Source organism: Cyprinodon variegatus, unplaced genomic scaffold (genome assembly GCF_000732505.1).
Source record: "Cyprinodon variegatus isolate N-32 unplaced genomic scaffold, C_variegatus-1.0 Scaffold932, whole genome shotgun sequence".
Classification (NCBI taxonomy): Eukaryota; Metazoa; Chordata; class Actinopteri; order Cyprinodontiformes; family Cyprinodontidae; genus Cyprinodon; species Cyprinodon variegatus.
The window spans coordinates 93579-115681 of NW_015151385.1; the positions used below are offsets into that span (position 1 = coordinate 93579).

The window sequence follows — 22103 nt, forward strand, 5'->3', positions numbered from 1 at the left end:
CTAATGTTAAATATTTTATAGAGATATAAATTTACTTTTTTTTTTTTAAATCATTTTTGCCATCCTTTATATAAAATAGGACTTAAAGGAGTTTTTTCTGGTGATGAAAAGTAAAAATTTCCACAGTGCAGAGGAAGCTAATACCGGTTTTAGCAGATACTATTCTGTATAATTTAACAAAGATCATTGCTAAATTTGTGGCTGCAGCGGTAACAAATTTAGCAATTATCTTTATCATTGCTAAATGATAACAAATAATGATAATTTGTAAATAAATTATAAATGAACACAAGTCAGTTGGGATTATTTCTACAAAACGACATCACTTAAATGAGAATATCCACTATCATTAAAAATATTTAGAAAATTATTTTAGGTATGTTTGAAGAGCTGGATTAGAGGTCCAGCTGACTGAAGGTCTTCAGCCTCGACATACATGGATTTAGCTTGGTAACACCTGGAAAATCAACAGTCTAACATTACCTGCGTTGTCTTAATAATGGTTTCCCCCAGTTACAAACATAAAATGGTGCTTTTTTCTGTCTAACGCTCTGAAGATTGAATCTACTGTTATCTACTTTAGACAACTGTGGTCAATAACCAAAAACTGATTGTTTTTGTTGCATTTAAAATAACAATTGCTTTTTCTCTCAAAGCACAAGACGAAGAAGAAGAAGAAGAAGAAGAAGAGGAGGAAGACGAGGAAGAGGAAGATGAGAATGAAGAAGAGGAGGATGATGAGGAAGAATCTGAAGAGAAGGAGCTAAAAAAGATGGAGGAGCAAAGATCTCAGGGGAAGGTGAGAAATGCCTGCTCTTGTGTTGTTCTTTTCCTCCCTGATTTAGTTCTGCTTTTTTCGGTTTTTGATCCTCGCTGTCCTTCTTTTTAGTCTCTCAATGTTAAAGTGACGCCCGGAAAAGTGAAGGTGGAAAATGCCGCTCGCTTGGAGCAGGAGGAGAAGGCGGAGGAGAAACGTCTAGCCATCATGATGATGAAGAAAAAGGAGAAGTACCTCTATGATAAGATCATGTTTGGAAAAAAGAGAAAAGTCAGAGAGGTGAGTTTCAGTGTGCTTTTATTTCAATGTTTAAATTCTCAAGTCGATAAGACTGTTTAACCACGTAAAACAGAAACATTGTTCTGCTTTCTATCTCTGTGTACCTTACTGTCAGTGCTGAGCTTTAATCTAAGAATGTTTAACCTGTTTATAAAGCACTCAGGCTGAGCCCTAACCCCTTCAGTTCACTGACCCTAAAATGCTTGTGAAACTGGTGCTGAGAATTGTTTTCATTAAATCCGGTCAATCTCTTTAACAGGCGAACAAGCTTGCTGCCAAGAGGAAAGCCCATGACGATGCTGAGAAAATGAAGAAGAAAAAAGCAAGAAAATAAATCCTGTAACAATCTTAATGTGGACCTGACTTTATGTATAAAACCTGATGAGTTGGAGGTTCAGGTTGGCATTTTATGAAACTTGTATCCAAACAGTAAAGCCTCTGTTTGGTGGCTTTGACATTGTGTATAAATGTATATGGATCATGGAGGCTCCATATCCTGACTGTGGTGTTATTGGTTTAAAGCTTTCAGCCTTTGTTGTTAACTGTAAGATATACACCTCTATAATGTAAAACTTTGTTTCCTTTAAATCTCTGTATTAAAAAAAAAAAAACAGCGGACATTTTAAAGTAAAAACCATATCCAACTTCTCAAAAATCTTTTGTTTCTTAATGTATGTTTTTTTTATTATATTTTTTGTCATTTTGTGACTACCTTTACTGCTTGTAGTTTCTATAAAAAGTGTAACGCTAGATGGAGATGCATCGATCTGATAGCAGATATATATTTATCACCAGTGATGGGACTAACGGCGTTACCTTGTTTTAGTAACGAGTAATCTAACTAATTACTTTGACTGTAACTATAACGCAGTTACCATTGCAGACACCCCGTTACTGCGCGTTACTCAGGTCGCACAATGAACCTTTTCTGGACTTTCCGGACTCGTGCGCAGCTGCGTGAAGCTGACACCCCACCCACGTCAAAAAACTCTGCAAATAGACTGAATGGTTAGTGCAACGTTAGTGCAGATTTGTGCAGAAAAAAAATATTGTTTGTGCTACTTTTGTTTAAGAGATATTAAAGATTATTTTTTAGGTCATCCAGACGTGCGCGCCTTGTCATGAGAGAGGGGAGGATGAGAATGGCTGATGTATAGTGAGATTCCGTCTGTCAGTTGGGTAGATGGGTGTTTCCGCTGGTGGGTGTTAAGGTACAGAACACAGAGAGATGGAGAGTGAGGAGGACTCCAGCAGCAAAACAGCGTTTTCCAGATGGAAATACCGGTGTTACGTCAAGCTGTGTTTCCCCATCACATACGGTTTCCCCTGCATCTCCGCACAGCGCAGGTGGCACGAGTCACCGCGCAAGCAACAGGAAACGCGCATGCTCGCGCAACAGTTGCCCTGTGCTCGCGCCACAGGAGAACTATGGAACGATCAAATGAAAGGGAGAAATCTGGATGGATGGATGGATGGATACTCTGCCTTTTCAACCTACTGTATTTTTTATTTTAAACATTATTTGATGGCCTTTGTGGCAGGGATGGAGATTCATATTTTATGTCACACGCAGAGTATACATCTTGATAGATGGATAGATAGATGTTGCAGTATCTATAACAACCCAAACACAGGATTTCAGAATTAGACATCCCCAGTTATTAATTTCATATACTCACCAGATCTGAATGCCCTGTTAAAAAACTTCACATGGCGTTCCCCCTGATGTCATTTAGGTTGAGTTGCAATAAATGCAAAACTCTCTGCAGGTTCTTGTTTTTGTCGTCCACTCTATTCAGCTGGCTTTGGAAACACACTGCGAGAAGGTGGGGGCCGGGTGGTGAGGGTTACGGGGGTGAGAAACGCAAAAGTAACGCAATAGTTACTTTTACTAGTAACTAGTTACTTTTATTGTGGAGTAACTCAGTTAGTAACTCAGTTACTTTTTGGGAGAAGTAACTATAACTAATTACTTTTTCAAAGTAACGTGCCCAACACTGTTTATCACACACAGCAATATAGTTGCAGTGATCTAGTGTCTTCAATTTTATGATAGCAGCTTGGGCCTGGCAAATAATAGCATTTGCAAATTTAGCAGTCTGCTAAATTTTAGTCAACTTTTACTAGAGTAAGACACCCCCCCCCTTTGGGTGGTAGTAATAGGTGTAAAGTGGGTTGGTTGCCAAACAGATCAGGGGGAAGGACATGAAGCTTCTACGCAAATTCAGGCAAATGGAGATACTTTTTCACACAAAGGTTACAGTAAAGCCCTGCGACAATGGACTCTGGACAAGCAAGCTTTCAAAGTCATGAAAACACTCATACCTTGAAATGAAACCTCTACATGGTTGTGTTTGGTGCAAAGGAAAATTACAATTTAGAGTTTTGGTAAAATCACTCAGCCTTGATTGAAACACTTCTTAGATAATCGCACACAGCAGCTAGTGATGGGTTAATGTCTGTCAACCACAATGCCTTCACTCACATGGTAACGAAAACGGTTCAGTAGTATCAGATTGGAATCAGGCAATAGGTTCAGCCCATATATCTGACTGAATTGGGGGGAAAAAAGTGGATCTCTTATTCTAGACAAATTTTATGATTTTCTGATCTTGGCAATTCTGGGAAGAGAAACGGTGTGGTAAAATCTCAGTTTTCTAAAACCTAAGATTAAACCACTTGAAATGTGATGATGGGTTTTTTACATTTCTGCCACCAGAATAAAGCAACACATCCAGAGCGCTGCATTTAATCCTTTATAGGGCACTCAGACAAATACTTTGAAAATCAAAATTCCAAGCCGACAGTGTTACTGGAATCCAGTAGAAGACCTTATTACCATTTGTAAGGGGCATGCAAGTGATCAAAAAACGGTAACTTAAGTAGAAATATTTGCCAAATTTTTAAAAAGGCACTGATAAAGCATACAGATGCCATAAAAAAACGCAAAAACTCAAAGCCCTTTTATGCCTCATGTTACCTAATTTTGGGCACATTTCCAATCAATCACTGATTTAGATCATTATCTGCCCTACAAGTCATTCAATAGTATGAGTACCGGTAGTTGAAAAGTGACGGACCCTGAAGTCATTACCTGCCAGCTGCTGATTGTGAATAACCTGGTTATATAAATGGTAACCTGGATAATCGGAGTTATGGAGTCCAAATAGTGAGGTCATTCACTCTGGGGGAGAAAACAAGATTAAATGAAGGGTGGTTCTTATTTAAAAATAATGGAGCTAGGTAGAATGAATAATTCATGTTCAATGCACATTTAATAAAACTGGGAAATGTATAAACAAAAGTGAATAAAAATATTTAAGTTGATTTAGGAATAGCCAGTTTGACAACTACCATGTGGATTTCACATAAAATATGCTAATGTTGATGCAACCACCCCAAAACTGTGGTAATTTAATTGGTGCCTTAAGATAACCTAAATGCATGTATTAAACACATATTTCTCAATTTTGTATTGGCCTAATGTAATTTTCTAATCTTAATGGTCATACTTTTATGAACCATAAGAGCATCTTTTTATACATATAGATATACTATGTATGAAATTAATATGTATTTAAACTGTTTTTTTTATTATTTTTGTTTAAATGCCTTGAAGCAACTTTTGTTGTGAGTCAGGGCTATATTAATAAACTGCACTGATTCACAGGGAAGCTACATCTCTGGGAAATTCCCAGAATATTTTTTTGGATGGAAATTAAAAAAGAGGAGCAAAAAGAATCGAGCTTTACTCACATAATCAAACTATCATTTGTTAGTGTAACTGTAGAAAAAAAATTTGCTGAGCAAGTAATTATCAAATGCATCTAAAACTATACTTGTTTGTCTTTGGATTAATTGAAGCTATTTTGAGGTGGGATAAATTTCAAACATTTATCTCTAAAGCAGTAAAGAGTAAGACTTTGACCTGAGATGCATCCATGCCAAAGCACAAGCAGTCATTTTATTTTATATCAATATGAGCCAAATGACAAAACATCTTTGATAACAGTTGGTTATAAAACCTATTTGCAGTTTGTTACCATGCCCTTTGGTTTCACCAAAACAAAAAAATCACCTAAGGTTATGTAAAAAAAAAAATAAAGGTACGTGTTCTGTTACATTGCCTCTTGAAATTTAAAGTACATTTTAAAGATAACCTCAAAGCAGATGTTAAACACATCTGATTAAACTTATATATATTTTTAATATATTTGATCTGATGCATTGTTCTGGATATAATATTGATTTTTTATTAACTGTAAGAAGAGAATCCATTAATACAAATAAAGACTCAACAATATCAGTCTGTACTTCATTTATATAATAAACTGGACTTTCCTATTAAATTGCCTTAAGCCACTTCCTGTGAGTTGGAGCTAAATAAATAAACTGAACTGAATTCATAACAGGTAAGCTAAATCTTTGGAAAGCTCCCTGAGCTTTTGGCTTTATGGAAAGAAAGGTAATGGGTTTCTCTATAAATATATGTAATTACAGATTAAACAAGTAGGTAATTGTAAGCAGATCAATGTGTAGGAACACTACTCAGTGATTATTTATAAAGATAAACCATCACATAGTCCTGCTTCTCCTACAGCTGTACACAGATGCTAAGAAGACGCACTAGATGAACAGAGTCCCCACCAGGTCAGTGGGCTGAGCCTGACGTCATTGTACTTCTGCTGTTGTTAGAACTCATTGATTTGTCTGCGTGAATAACAGTGGGTATCAGTGACGTTTAGGGATCAGGCCTTCTGCCCTCCAATGAGCTGCACATTCAATTCTCCTCAGTTTACTTACTCTCTTCACACCCAGCTCTGCATTCCATGCATGCCCACTCAGTTCTGGCCTGGACTTAGAAATTGGTGGGGGTGCTTGGAGGATGTTGAACAAATGCATGCAGTGTTGTGCACTAGCTTGACTAATGTGGGATGAGCAATATAGAGTCTGTCTTCTAGGAACCCAAGCCTCATGAAAAGGAAAATGGAGTCGGGGTGTATTGGCATTGTGGTTGCATGTGGCAAAATGAGTCCATGCACAACCAAACAGGTTCATCAGTCACAGTGAAATACTTATCCTCCACTGAAGTACTACAGTCCTACATAAGTCATATATAAAAGCAGCATCTACACATGTTATGTGTATATCTCTTGCGTATTAGAGCTCATACAATGCCTTGCAATAACATTTATACTCCTGCATTTTGTTTTAAGATATTTTTACCGCAATAACATCATTACTCAATTAGCCAGTAAGCTGAGATGGTTAGAACGTGGTGCTAATAAGGCTAAGGTCGCCCCGTATAGGCCAATTGCTTGGAAAATGGTGGCCTGATGTGATGAAAAAAAATAAAAATAAAATTCTATTCTATTCCTTTCACTGCAAATACAAGTTGACTATTTGGGATTTTAATCAGGAAAATTGGTCTATTTTGAAACTGAGATTGCTTTGGCTTTTTTTTTTTTTTTTTGCAAAACAGCTCAAGCAACAGTCAAAATATTTAAGGTACACCACAAATTTCTAATCTAACCACAGGTTCTCAGTTGGAGAACCTGTGGATCTGGGTTTGACTGGGCTCTTTAAAGACCCTTGGTGCATTCATCTGCACCCAGAGTCTATAACCTTTATCACTCAGTTTCAAACAGCTGTGTGAGGGTTTTTAAAATCAAAATGTGGATGGTACTCTATTTGTTGCGTTTAAAAATAATGCAACAAATTCCTGCAGTACAACTCCAATAATGAATATTTGTTATCTACACCATTTCCCAGCTTTGTGTTTTTAAATGTTCCCATTTTTCACTCTTAAGTAAAGACAGGTTTTAATAGTTCAATCTTTCAGGAACATCCTGCAGTTAGCACCATCTACCCTCAGCTCTGACCAGCGTTCCGCTCCCTGCTGAGTATGCTGATGGGGCCACCACCATGGTGGGCAGTGGAGATGATGGATTCAGCCTAATGTGCAGCGCCATTTGTTTTCCCCAAGATCTTCAGCTATGGTTTTTATCTGTACAACAGCTGTGTTTGTAATAAGATTAAATTGCAGACAGAGGGACTGTTGGACTGTTTGCTTTTTAGGTGTCCTAATAGGGAAGTTGGTTACACAAAATTGTATTTAGGAATAATAAAACCTTGTGAGAAACAATATACATCATATCTTAATTTAAAAAAGGAACTATCAAATGGATAAGCACATAAACCGTTAAGTGAAACATGAAAAGCTTCCCCTTGGAGAAGGTATATACATAGTATATACGTGTTCGTGTTACATGCTTCTTGTCAGTACACACAATATGAAAACCTTCCTTCAGATGACCGAGAGTGGTTTAGAAACTCAGATCAAGAGTGAGGGAGGCTTAAGTCATTTGAACAACACACAGTCCTGATTTTTTGAAAGATGCTCTCAAAAAAAAAAAAGAAAAGAATAAATGTTTTTGGGGAATTTGAGACAGTTCATGAAGTGTGGTAACTTCAGTGTGGTAGCCAGGTCCTGTGTAAACAGAAATATATCAGGATTTCATTTATTTAAAAAAATATTACTAACCAGTTTAAACAATGAACACTTATAGTTAGGATGTCAGCTTTTACACATTACTGTGACATCGGGGACCAGGATGTGATCTTCCATATATTCTTCTGATCAAGATACAAGATGTGAAGGCAGTTCTTTCTATTCATCCTACCACATCCAGAGCTTCAGCTTGCTAAATAAGCATCTGAGATAGCAGACAGTGCAGTCTTGATCAGCTGGAACAATTAGGGCCTTCATGCTTTGGATTTCTGCATTTATTCTTTTTCTGCCTTTTTTCTCCCCTCCTATCAGCAAGCTGCTCAGACTTCAGTGTCCACAATCAATGGCCCTCTGTGTGTTGACACAGAATAGGGACTATATACAGCCTCTCCCTCCCCTCCCTCCCTCCTGCTCACTCTCCCTTCCCTCCTTCTTCTCTTTTCACGCTCACTGACTTGTGCATGTCCCCTGACAGAAAAACTCTGACGTCACAGGTGGCTAGATGAGCCTCCCTGCAGTGCCTTATTCAGCAGGAACAGTTTTGGAATTGAAAAGTGGAGGGAGGCGGTAAAGGACAGCACAGAGGCATCAGGTGTGCAGGCAGAGAGACGGGAGGAAAATGAGAAGCAGACGAATTAGAACTGGGGATTTGGACATATGATGAGAAGAGCACAGGAGTCAGAATGAGTCTGTTAGGATCAGACACACTGGGAGCCTTAAGAATAGGATTAGCATCATCTGGAGCTGGACGCGGAAAGAAAATTACAACTTCACTGCTTTTTTGGGGGATACATTTATAAGGGTAAGAATTATATATTATATTATAAATTTTTTTTTGCTTTCAAATATGATGCTACTTTTTAGGCTGTCAATGCATGAAATTTGGACGTACTTTGGACATACATTGTTGAAGCAATATTCATCTATTTTGATTACCACAAAAAAGTATGGTAGGTTTCATAGGTATGGTAGAGTTTTGACAAAATCTGATTAACAAGATTTGAATGCCTCAGGATTAAAATAACTTAATTAAAACAACCCCCCAACCACAAACACACACACACACACACACCACCACCACCACCACCACCACCGCCCAACAGGTGAGAGAAACTCCCTTGTTACTTTTTTGTTTTTACCCTGGGACACAACTGTGTAGTTAATATTTAATCCAAGAGGTCATCAATTCTGTTGATCAAATGTTGTCATTAGAACCCTGCTATTATTATTATAATTATATATATATTTTTTTTTATCACAGCAGTAAAGAGTAGACTTTGAACTGAGGTGCATCCATTCAAAAAGCTGGCAGACATTGCAGTTTGAGTTAAGTGCAGGCTTATAACAGAACATTCTTGATAACAGATTATGTAACCTATCATCAGTTTGTTACCATGCACTTTGCTTTCAACAACCAAAAAAATAAAACTGTAGACAATTTACATATATATATATATATTACTTTTTCAGATTAAAATGACCTTTGACAACAACAAATTTAAGGCAGAATTTAATATACTTTTTATTGAGCATTTATTTCTGTATATATTTATTTTTCCGTTGTAATATTCGGAGGCTAAGTAACAGGACATTCATAATATTTGAGGGAAAAAGTCCAAGTCAACCAAATATTTTTCATACAACCAGCATTTCTCTGGTGAACAACTTCTAAATTATTATCTTTTGTCTGTCAAGAGACTTTATAGAAAAAAAATATCATGAAATGAGTTCTTGAAAATGAAACTGAAATGTGATTATTCTTGTAGTATTACAGCTGCGGTTATAGTTCACTTTATGTTAGTAGCATAAAGTTTTACATGTATTTTTTTTCTAAATTATTGGGGTAATAGAAGAATTATAGAGTCCTTTTTAGCTCCAGTCAACCTGAGCCATTAAAGCCAGAAGGTTGCGTCGTGTTTATATGCATGGTATCCTCTCATTGAGCAAGAAAAATAAGAATCTTAGGATAAAAGCCTTACTCTTTAAACAGCATTAGAACAAGCTTCTTCAACAGTAAAGTAACACTATTAATAATGTAGAACTATTTAGTTGGTAAGATCAGAGTTTGTTGAAAAAGATACTTAAAATATCAAAATCTAAATACTGTTTTCCTGTAGAAGATTTTCCGGTCTCAATCGAGGGCAACATTTTTCATAGATACTCGGAGGTGAACAGAGGAAACTAAATATATGTAGAATTAGTTTAGTTTAACATGAAAACGCTTTTTTAAATTGAGTTGGAGGTAAAATTCAGAGCGGTCTTTGGTGAGTTTAGAATTAGATCATGTAGATCGGTGCGGGCTGTGATGATGTCTGGTCTTTGAGATTTACACAGGTAGCTCAGTGTTTGAAAGACCCAAGATTCAGGAATTGTGTTTGAAGCATTTTTCAGTCTATAGGTGGAGGGATGACTGGCTGATGGATTTATATAACGGTTTGAACATCAAAATCTGCGCTGGTTTTCATAAAATACAGGGAAAAGTCTTCTCTAAATGTACTCCTGAGAGGAACTTTGAAGGTTAAAAAGTTTACTCTGGATATTATTAATTTTATTTTATCCTACAATTCATTTGGGCCACTTCAGTTTAAGTAATATAGATCATCCATGTCACATAATAAAAACATTTAAACTTGACCATGGTGTTTACTACTTCAAGAAGCTAAAAAATAAAAATAAAAAAAGCAGTTTTACTAGACCCAACTTAAGGAGTAGAGTAAAAATTCAGGTCAACATATTCATACACTTTTTTGAAATTGAGTCTGTATTTCTGAGTGGAAAAAAATGGGCAGATAGCATAAAGTTGTAGGGATGGAATTGATTTAAAATAATTAGGGAGTACATCCAATGTAGTTTACTGATATAAAAACGTATTTTACTTTATGCTAAATATTTTGCTGAGTTTATTGCAGTTATCCATTATTCCCAGAAATAATAGTAAATTAACTTAAAAAAAAAAACAGTGTTTGAAATATTTAAAATAGTTATGGTTTGTTTTAGAAACTGTTTTAGAAACAGCCAAAATATGAGATTAACGTTTGACTGGTTACCTTATTTGCCCTCTGTTATGATAACATTATCCGGTGAATTAAGTGCAGGTCGATCAAAGTTAATAAACAAGTGTGGCATATTTCTTACAAAAAACAGCTTTGCTTAATCTCTTTATTATAGTCTTTAAAATACCATAATTTGCAAATAACTAAACATTTTCCTCAGTCCTTATATAATAAATATCAGTTATAATCAGTCAATACTTTAGTAGCCTTTTACCAAATAGTATTTGCTCTTACTTGAGTAAAAGTATGATGAAGTTGTGTCAGTCTTGAGTTACTTGAGTAGTTTTTTTGGTGCTCCATCCACATATGTTACATCTATATCATTATATCTATTAAGAGATCAAATCCTGATTATTGGCATTAGCTACTATACATACAGTAGATCAATCAAAGGCTCTTCAAATTTGCTGTGGGATATTTAGAACATCACCCATTATAGCATTTCAAGATGCAATGGGGGAAATGCCTTTAGAACTTCAAATAATTAAACAAATGTTCATAAATTGGGTTAATAGTAAAGGACAAGTCCAATAATACAACAGCTAAACTGAAAATGTCTGTTTTACTTTATTTCCAACATCCCTGTTAACTATTTTTAACAGACATTTTTAGTTTTGGGTGGATTAACAATGGGCTGCACAGTGCCTTGCCTTGCAGCAAGAAGTTTCCGGTTTTGATTTCCGACCCAGGGTCTTTCTGCATGGAGTTTGCATGTTCTCCCTGAGCATGCCTGGGTTCTCTCCGGGTACTCCGGCTTCCTCCCACAGTCCAAAAACATGACTGTTAGGTTATTTGGTTTCTCTAAATTCTCCTTAGGTGTGAGTGTGTGCATGGATGGTTGTTTGTCCTGTTTGTCTCTGTGTTGCCCTGTGATGGACTGGTGACCTGTCCAGGGTGTACCCCGCCTCTCGCCCAAAGACAGCTGGAGATAGGCACCAGCACACCTTGCGGCTGCAGCTGGAATAAACCGTGACAGAAAATGGATGGATGGATAAATTAACAATTTTAAAGCTCAACATGCTGGGTTATAGGTAATAGATTTACGTTCAACAGTGCCTTAATTGTGTATTCTTTACTGGTTAGTTATTAATCCATCTGTTGATCTGTCTTTACATAAATGAATAAAAATATAAGCTTTTTAGTACAAAAATAGCTTCATAAGACACATATAGGTGGGGATTGTTGGCCTAGTGGTTAAAGCAGTGTGATTGTTCACTGAGAAATTTGCAAATACCCGTGTAAATCCCCACTTGTTTGCTTTCTTGGTTCCTGAGCAAGACCTTTAATCAAAGATTGCTCCCCAAGCGCTGCACAATGGCAACCCACAGCTCCTCAAGGGAATTTCTCAAGTGTGAGATCAATAAAGTTCAATTATAATTCAATTATTATTCCTATATAGGTAGACTAAATATTAACAGATGGCTCAAAACATCCTGAATTAGGATACTCTGGATGAGTTGTTTATATCCTTCATCTTAATGTAGGAATGTGGAAAAGCACAACAGATGATTTATCAGTGTATTCAGTTTAATTAGAGGCAATAACCTTTACAATAGATATAAACAGAATGATCAAATATATGTAAATACTGAGAGAACAGTATCCTTATTAAGTATGAAAGATGTTATTTACAACGTTTGTTTTATTTCATATAGATTAGATTTAAGGAAAATATCAGCCGAATTTGTTTGGGTTCCAGATTATGTGGGAATGGAAGGCAATAAAGACTTCCTGGCTTTACAGACTTTAAAATCTAAAAATGTAGAGTATGTGATGCCTTCAGGTAAAGATGAATTTAAAATGATGATAAATACATATATTAAGAAACGTGTAAAATAAGTAATATGGGCATTCACTTTTATAACATTGGAAAAATGCAGGAGTAATAAGGAGAACAGGAAGAAATAGAAAACTGGAAGTAATAATGATACATGTTGGTTTAATGCAATGCCTTCCTGTTTCTCTGAAACACCTTCCCGTTCCACTGACATGCCTTCCTTCTTTTACCTTATTTCTAATAAAACAATATGAACCCACCAATACAATTATACATAAATGTGTAAAATGAAACATTAAGTAGCTTTCAGTTAAGACAAATAGCTTTCTTAACAAAAGTGCCAAAAGGCATTAATGTACATTTAATAAATGAACTGCTAAATTATAAAAAAGCTTTAGAGTTAGAGTTGAACTATATTGTAATCCACAGATATCTTTATTAATAATAAGGACAAGAGTAAAATATTTCCTAGCAGTGCTGACACTTTCATAGTAAGTTTACCAAAGCTCTGCTGAAATACGTTTTTTCTTTTTGTAAAAGAGAAAAAACTTAAACCTTTTTCCAGAATGAATACAAAGTGTCAATAAAAGAACTGTTGACTGCATTTTAAGGCAGCCTCAGCAATAATCAGATAAACCGCTTGGCTCAGATGGTCCAGCTTACAGGGAGGAAGACCCTGAAATCTGTTTTAGTCAAACTTTTGACTATTTCTTTTTGTCTATATCTAGATCAGATAAGTTACTCATAAAAATTTACAACTGTACACATAATTTTTTCCTAGGTCGCTCTGAAAGGCTTGTTTGAGCCATACTTGTTTTAAACTAAGATGAATGTTTCTGCACTGCAGGAACAAAACAGTTCTGTTTAATTAAAGCGTAATTACTGCCACGCATTTAGCTGTAAATATAAAAATAAAAAGTTTTCATAAACCCAAATAGAAATAATTTTTTTTATTTCTGGTTATAATAATACAATGGAGGCAATCCTCCATTTATCCTTCTACATATATTTATTAATAACACTCTGTTAAACTGCTAACTACACTTGCCTCTTTAAAAGAAAAAGTATTTTTTCTAATGACCTTTATTATTTTCTTTCTTCAAATTGCTGGGATTATATTTGTTTCTTTTTCTCTAGAATGGATGAGGAGATAATGCTCACTAATTACTGTAACAATGACCTTTCTTTTTTTAACTAATTCTTTGTCTTCTGTTTATTGATTTTTTAAGTATATAATTTATCATTTTGTTTGACCTTCTTTTTATTCAGCTGCTTCATTTAATTCTTATCTTTTTATCTCTTAAAAGGTGAGGGAATCAACACGTCCAGCCAATGCTCCAGTTTGGCTGAAACTACTCATGCAGAACGAAAGATCCTTCGGAAAGACATTCAAAATTCACACTGACGTACAGACAGAAAAAAGTAATAAACTTACAAACACTTAACATTTTTACTGAAGTAAAAAACTACATTAACTCTTTTTTCAATGTGTTTATTTATGTGTAATGGCTGGCATTTTTCTATATTAAGTCCTGAGCCTTTACTGGGCGAAACAGACAGGGAGTTGGTTTTGGAGGAAGTTAAGGCAACCGTTAGGCTGGAATTTTTATTTGTGACTGAAAAGATAAGAGAGATATATGTCATAAATGACTAATTAAGGTTGGTGAGTTCATTACTCATCAATATAACCATAAAGATATAAAAAAAAAAGGGTCTGGATTATGTTCTATCTGATCGGAAAAATACACTCATATTTATACATATAAAAAAAAGAAGTATGTGTTCCAAGGCTCTTCCGTCAGATTAAAAGTACCTTTTCAAAATAAAATATTAAACCAAGTATTAAACATACTACTCATTTCTGTGTTACAATTGTTTTTATGTTAAGCTAACAATTCTACATTTATCTTATTTTAATTAACTTAGGAACAGAGAACAATTATCAAATTTATCAAAAAAATAAAAGCTTGAAAATATCACTATCAGTGTGTTATTTATATATTTTATATATTCATCTAACCTTGGACATAGTTTAAATTTAGACATCACTCTTTATATATAACACACTTTAACCAAGAAACACCTGCCATTTTTTAAAATACAGCACAACTGTTAAGAGTTAATTAAGATGCAAATACTATTTTCTCATCAACCAGGGTTTTTATTCTAGGTCAGATTTAATCTAGATCTGTTTTTTAAACAGTAGAAAATCCAGATTTCTATCAAAAACATGCTCGCCTTTAAAAAAAAAAAAAAAAAAAAATGCAGCAATTTAAGCAACTCATTTAATATGGACCTGCATTAATTTTTCTTTTAAAAGGCACCTTTAAGGTAGAAATCAACATTTATCCAAACTACAATGAATAGAAATAGTTAATTAAGGTGATTTAGGTGATCATAATCTCGGAAGAGATTAAATACAAGTGAAGAAAGCGTATCCTTGAAACTGGAGAAAGGGACATATTAACTAAATATAAAACTCATCAATGGATTATTTATCAAATAATTATCCTTCTTCAATGAGCATAAATTGTGTAATACAGTATAGCTTCACATGATATTTAGAAGTTTAAAGCTAAACCAATAACATAACTGTAGGTTATTATAAACGTAGGCTTTTTGTACTGTTTTATCCAACTTGCCTTACCATTACCTAAATTAGCTGCTTTAGAATGTTTAAAATCAGGACTTTATTCCAGCAATAATATTCAGATCTATTATGGCTCAGTGTTGATGAGACATTTTTAATTGTTGCCTGCTGTCCAATAAACAACAGGTCACTTGATACGTGAGGTACTGGTTGTATGTAGTGTTGCTCCTTAGAAATGTATCCTACTGTTTATTTTACATTTAAGCAGTAAAATTTATTTCAAAGTTTTCCTAAAAACAGTTAAATGAATTTTATTTTAATGTATAATTCTTATTTAGAAAGAAAAGAAAATGCATGTTTTATTACCTGTTCACTGAAAACCACCTTTTTTAATAAATTTCAATTAAACTAATTTCTAATAATATCTCTTTGTGACACATTGATGAACAAGATGCTCAGATTCAGCTAAATCATATCAACCTTTTCATTTTCCAATGCAGTAAAAAGTTGCACAGATTTTTTTTACAGGTATATGAAATATGCATGCGTAAGAAATATTGTGGTAACAAGCTTATGTTACCACCAAAGGTTTCCTAGCTTAACTTTGCCTTAATCAAGTCAAAATAAAAGGCCCTTTATTCAGTATTTGCTTCCAACATTTTGTTGAACCAAACAAGATAGTTTACTTTTGTAGTATTTATTTTTAATAAAACCTTTTTTCCTTTGGAAAAGTAAGTCAAATCTGAAAACAAAGCCATATGTAGAGTATTTACCAAATCCTAGTTCTATGACGAAGTCCTCTAAAGCGGTACTTTTGGTGTCATGAGTGTGTTTGCTAAGTCAGCAGGTAGCTCACCTTACCAGCCTCCAGGACAGATCACTATATCATTTTCCACTGTAGTGCATTATTTATTCTTTGATAGGCAGGACAAGGCTTTTCATTTCAAGACACAAGCACCATATATTCTTTTATAAACTTTGGCGAGTGTCAATAATTTTATGGTCTACCTTATGCCTTTTGCCTGAGGGGCACCAGGTGATATTAAGCCGTTGGAGTTCCTGCCTACAGAGACAGCTGAATGTAAAAACGTGAACTGTGAGTTCATGTCCCACCTGCTGGCTCATGTTCCTGTGCAGCTTCAGTTACAATCCATGGTGGTACTACACTCCAAAACAGATTACTTTGTATTGTGTGGGGTTTTTTTTAAGTTGTATTATGATTTATTGATTTTAACATGAAGTGATTTTCAAGTTATGTTTCCGCTTAATGCCATTTTTCAAAAGTGAGAAAATCTTTAGTCATCTATCCTCTTCTTCTTTGCTATAACAATGTAATTTTTTTCTCCAGACGGTTATGGTTCTGTTTCAGGACGTTCTGAAACCAGAGAACTGAGATTGCACTGAGAGAACCGTGGAGTCACTTTCTAATTAAATCTCCAGAGAAGGATCTGAGTTAATTATTTAGAGTGGCGTCATTGTGTGCTTCAGCCTCATACTCTATTAAGTTTAATCACTTCAGAAAAAAGTAAAATTTTTGAAGTCAAAGCTTTTTGTAACATGAGAGTATGAAGGAAAAACAGCATGATGGATTATAACCTATTAAAATGTCATTACTGTCTTTAAGTAGAGTCTTCACCTGCTGAACCATGACTGGTAAGCAAGGGGGACAGTGGAGGTCCATGTACAAACGCCTCATCCTGGGAACACTTCTAACAGGCTGTATGATCCTGCTTTACTGCTTCTCCATCCAACAGATCAACTTCAACCCTCCTGAGTAAGACTTTCTGTGCCCACCTCTGTTTATTTGATAAAAAAAAGTTCTAACTACAGCCAGGCCAGTTCAAGCCTTCCACACAGTTTCAAAAAACATTTTTCTTTAAATCAGTTTAGTCAAGATGAGTATTTTTACATAGGTTCTAAATCCCTATGTTTTAAAATATATGTTTTTTGCAGCAGAGTTTGAAATCTGACAACTTGGCTCTCAATGATCTGTACTTCAAAGTTGCATCTTTTGATTAATTTACATTGCCTCCAAGGAAATATACAGCTTTCAAACCTTTCTAAAAAAAAACAGGGAAGTATTTGTATTCTTCCCACTTCTTCTATTTCTTCTACGTGAAATCCGGTGCAACCAATGATCAACTAATAAGTAAACCGAGTCCATCAGTGTGTAACTTAATCTCAGTGTAAATTCAACTGTTCCTGAAGGTGTTGGAGAACAAACAGAACCTTGAATACCAAGGCATACAGCAGAGAGATCAGTGATAATGCTGTGGAGAGGTTTTAATGATAAAATAATATCTCAAGCATGAAGCATCTTCTGGAACTCTGTTCAGTCCTGAGAAAATGGAGAGCCGATACAACTAATCAAACAAGATATGATCATCTACATTAACTGACCACACAGAAAGTGAGAATTATAGACAGAAGAGAAAAAGGTTGATACTAACTCTGGAGGAGCTTCAGAGATCCATCAGGACCTTAAGCTCCAAAGATTTGACCTTAATGGAGGAGTGAGGCCAATATTTCTCTTTAAGAAAGCATGCACTGCATGCAAAAAAATTTAATCTAAATAAGTAATTTTTTCTTACAATAAGTGCATTTTTTCTTGAATTGCGGAGGTAAGAGTGACACCTTTCCAATGGAACAAGACAATTTAGAAAAAAAAACAAAAAACAGTTGTATTGTCTTATTTCAAGTGCATTCCATTCCCTTTTCTTTCGCTTTCCCCGGGGGCTGGGCCGCGGAGGCAGCAGTCAAAGCAGAGATGCCCAGACTTCCTGATCCACACACCCCTCCTCCAGCTGCTCTGGGGGGACCCCGAGGCGTGTCCTGGGCCTTCCACTAGGTCTCCTCTCAATAGGACATGCCTGGAACACCTCCAGAGGGAGGCGACTAGGAAGCATCTGGAACAGATGCCGGAGTCACCTCAGCTGACTCCTTTCGACGTGGAGGAGCAACGACTCTACCCTGAGCTCCTCCCGGGTAACTGAGCTCCTCACCCAATCTCGAAGGGTGCGTCCAGCCGCCCTGTGAAGGAAACAGATTTTGGCCACTTTTATTCGCAATCTTGTCCTTTCGGTCATTACCTAGATATCATGACCATGGGTGAGGGTGGGAGCGTAGACCGACCGGTAAATCGAGAGCTTTGCCCCCCGACCTGCCGGTACCTCACAGCTGAATCTGGAGTTCCATTGGCTAACAAGGCCAGGTAGGCCTCCTTCTTCAGCATCCCTTACTTCCGGGCGTCACCACCAGGTTCGGGGGTTGCCGCCACGACAGGCACCAGCGACCTTACGGCCACAGCTACGAATGGCCGCATCGACAATGAAGGAGAAGAACATGGACCACTCCAACTCCATTTATTTCAAGTGCATATTATTGGATTATCTAAGAGTAACAATACTCATTCCTTTGGAAAATATACTTACCCGGTAATTAATTGTAAATAGATGTAATATAAGTAATTTTTACTTATTTCTAGATCGTTTTTGCAGTGTGCAGCTCTGGTCTGCTGATACTACTACTGACCTACATGCAAAACATTCTGAGTTGTGTAAAACCTGTTAAAGTCTGTAAAAGGATAGAGACTTGGGTATAGGTTCATTTTCTAGCAAAGACTCTAAATAAGATGTAACCTCAATCTTAGTTTGGAAAGTCACTAATTTTCTATTCTATACTTATAGTTATATATATAGAATGACAGGCTATAATGTGTGATAGATTATCTTTTCTTGCATACTTTGGCAATGCATATACAGTATCAGTGTTTACATTTCCCAAATATTTTCCTCACAGCATTTTTTGTTTCCCTCTAGGGTCCCAGTGCCTTACTCCTGTGCCCATAGTCCATCCAATCTTTACCCTAAACCAGCCACCAAATCACAAAACAACTCTAGTCAGCAATGCTCTCCTAAAGTGGACATAATGTTCATGAAGACCCACAAAACGGCCAGCAGCACCTTCCTCAACATCCTGTTCCGTTTTGGAGAGAAACACCGTCTTCAATTTGCTTTTCCTGACAGCAGAAATGATTTCTTCTATCCGTCCTTTTTCCAGCGCTCTCAGGTCAAAGACTACAAACCTGGAATGTGCTTCAACATAATCTGTAATCATATGCGGTTCAATGCTGCAGAAATAGAAAAGCTACTTCCTTTAGACACAACCTACATCACCATTCTGAGGGACCCGGCAGAACTATTTGAATCATCTTTCCACTATTTTGGCCGGCTGGCGCCTTTTACCTGGAAGATACCTGGTGACGACAAGCTCAAGGAGTTCCTGCTTGACCCACACAGCTACTTTGACCCAGAGGGCTACAATTCCTTCTATCTCAAGAACCTGCTGTTTTTTGACTTTGGCCAGGACAACACTCTGGAGCCTGAGGATCCACGGGTAGAAGAAGGAATCAGATTAATCTCTGAGCGTTTCCATCTGGTCATGTTGGTGGAACACTTTGAGGAATCATTAATCCTGCTCAAAGATGCTCTCTGCTGGGACATGGATGACTTGCTCTTCTTCAAGCTCAATGCCCGTAAGGGATCCACTGTGTCAAAACTTACACCTGAGTTGAGGGCCAGGGCACTTAAGTGGAATGCCATTGACTGGAAGCTATACCAGCACTTCAACCAAACTTTTTGGAAGAGGGTAGATGCTTATGGACGGCTGCGTATGGCCAAGGATGTGGCAGAACTTCGAAGAAGAAACAGAGAAATGGCATCAATCTGCATTGAGGGAGGCCATGCAGTGGATGCCAGCAGCATCCAGGAGACAGACATGCAGCCCTGGCAACCAATCGGGGAGAAATCTATCATGGGCTATAACCTTAAGAAGAATGTGGACAAAGCCCATCAAAAGCTGTGCCGTAAGATGTTGACGCCGGAGCTTCAGTATCTAACAGAACTGGGGGTAAACTTGTGGATCACTAAGCTGTGGGGCCATGTTCGGGATATCATTAATTGGTGACAAGGCGTGTATGATGAGGTGGTGAATAGACCATCAAAAGAAGATGAAAAACATCAGAGCGTGGTTGATAGATGGCTGAAGGGCAGTGCTTTTATAAAAGTTTTGATGTCTCAATGTACAAGTTGATGAACTTTTTTGGTAGAATTGGTAAAACTGGTCAGTTTTGAAAAAGCAACCATTTTCCGTTTCTATCTGTGAGTTGATGGGCTCACAATAAAGTCAGAGATCTCACTGATTAAATCATATTGTTGCCATACCAACCAAATCTTTAAGACAAAGATCTGTATGTAAAATGAATTTATTTATCCCAACTTCACTTCTTTATTGAAAAGTTTTACTTTTATGAAATAATTCTGACTGCAGGTTGAAAATATGAGGTGAAAACACTGAAGGTAAACATACTAGTATTACAGTAAAACAGAAAAAAATTCAAACTAAGATATTCTTGATGAAATTGTACCTGATGGTAATATTAATGGTTAAATGTCTTTAAAGTTTTTTTCAAGGACTTTAAAACCAAGGTTATTATTTAATTAATGGTATGAAAAAAAGCTCTATGCAATCACAGGAAAAATGTTTGTTATCGCTTATGGTATTTTTTGGTAATGATAATTGATATTGATATTATCTTATGACTTCTGTATATATATATATATATATATATATATATATATATATATATATATATATATATATATATATATATATATAAGCATTGTTTTTGTTGTGCTTCAATAGTGCATAACAGTGTTAAAAACTTTTTTACGTTTACTACATTATTGATTATATACTGCCTTGTTGTCATATCCTGCATTTGTGAAAGGAGATCTACAAAAAAAAAATTATGTAAATTTTTTTACCACTCTGCAAAACCTTGTTTCTCTATATTTACATATATATTTGTTTTATGATAATCCCACTGTGTGGTGTTTTTTTTCTTCTTTTTTCAGTATTTATTAAAGGACTTATTTGTTCATTAATTTATGTGTAACCTGATTCTCCTACAGTTCTCCTACAACAAATAATATCCATCCATCCATCCATCCATCCATCCATCCATCCATCCATCCATCCATCCATCCATCCATCCATCCATCCATCCATCCANATCCATCCATCCATCCATCCATCCATCCATCCATCCATCCATCCATCCATCCATCCATCCATCCATCCATCCATCCATCCATCCATCCATCAGCTACAGCTCAGGGTCAGTCAGGGCTGATGCTTATCTCCAGGAGACTTTGGGTAAAAAGTAGGGTACATCCTGGACAGGTCACCACATCGTCGCATGGCAACATAGAGACACAACACCATGCACACATAAACACACACCTAAGGGAATTTGGAGTCAAGATAAGTTAATAGTGATGATTTTATGCTGTGGGAGGATGCTGGAGTACCCAGAGAAAACCCATGCATGAAAGACCTCAGACTAAGGATCATAGCAGGACCTTCTTATTGCACAGCAACAGTGCAACAAACTTCAGCACTGTGGATTATAAATAATATCCAAGAAGATTTTTTTGTTGTGAAGAAAATATGTGAGGAAAAAAAAAAACTAAGTTTAAATTTACATACTTTGATTTTTGTTCACTATACTCGCTGCTGTAAGACTGTCTTGCAATTATAACTTCCAACAGCATTCAAAATACAATGAAGGATCAAATCAACATTAAATCAGAGTAAAGTTTCCTATTTTTAACTATCTCAATTACCGTATTAAAATCATTATTTCTACTTATTGATAAAAGAGAAAACTTTTTCACTTTTTTTGATGCTGTACCATTCTTTTTTTTTTTCTTTTTATTTCTGCCAGACTTTCACAGTGATCCTTTTTTTCTACTAGGCTTTGACAGTGCAAAACAAAGTTAAACATCACTCCATTTATGAAAATATGCCACCTTGCTGGTACAACCTGCATTGCCAAACAGAAATCAACAGCAAAAAGTCATTTATATATTTTTTATTACCCTACAGCAATGTAATATAATGTATTGATTTACTTTTCTTGTGGTCTTCATTATTCATTCAAGGACTTATTTCTTCCTTTATTTATTTCCTATTGAATGGTTTCCTCATGTCTCTAATGTATTTCTTTTATTTCTCCAGATTGATATACTAACTATTTACTAATATTATGTCTT

General features: G+C 36.0%; 2 protein-coding genes across 5 annotated transcripts in view; both read left to right on the forward strand.

The window, feature by feature from the left end:
- The window catches only part of pes1 (pescadillo ribosomal biogenesis factor 1), a 14352-nt gene extending 12700 nt beyond the window's left edge, over positions 1–1652 (forward strand). The window contains exons 13-15 of the mRNA XM_015398378.1: positions 657–799; positions 890–1057; positions 1317–1652. Coding sequence (XP_015253864.1) covers positions 657–799; positions 890–1057; positions 1317–1391 — 386 coding nt within the window. The 3' untranslated portion in view covers positions 1392–1652. The remainder of the gene's footprint in view (positions 1–656; positions 800–889; positions 1058–1316) is intronic.
- A 6417-nt stretch (positions 1653–8069) lies between these two features.
- On the forward strand, positions 8070–20566 carry gal3st1 (galactose-3-O-sulfotransferase 1). 4 transcript variants are annotated; one of them, XM_015398374.1, is made up of 4 exons: positions 8071–8370; positions 13706–13820; positions 16616–16762; positions 18807–20566. In XM_015398374.1, exons 3-4 carry the CDS (start codon positions 16635–16637, stop codon positions 19951–19953), a joined length of 1275 nt encoding a protein of 424 aa, XP_015253860.1. In that variant the 5' UTR covers positions 8071–8370; positions 13706–13820; positions 16616–16634; the 3' UTR covers positions 19954–20566. The 4 variants fall into 4 exon arrangements, with proteins under 4 accessions (XP_015253861.1, XP_015253862.1, XP_015253860.1 ...); XM_015398373.1 differs by having other exon boundaries at positions 8072–8370; positions 16613–16762; XM_015398375.1 differs by lacking the exon at positions 13706–13820 and having other exon boundaries at positions 8070–8370; positions 16613–16762.
- Positions 20567–22103: the final 1537 nt, after the last annotated feature.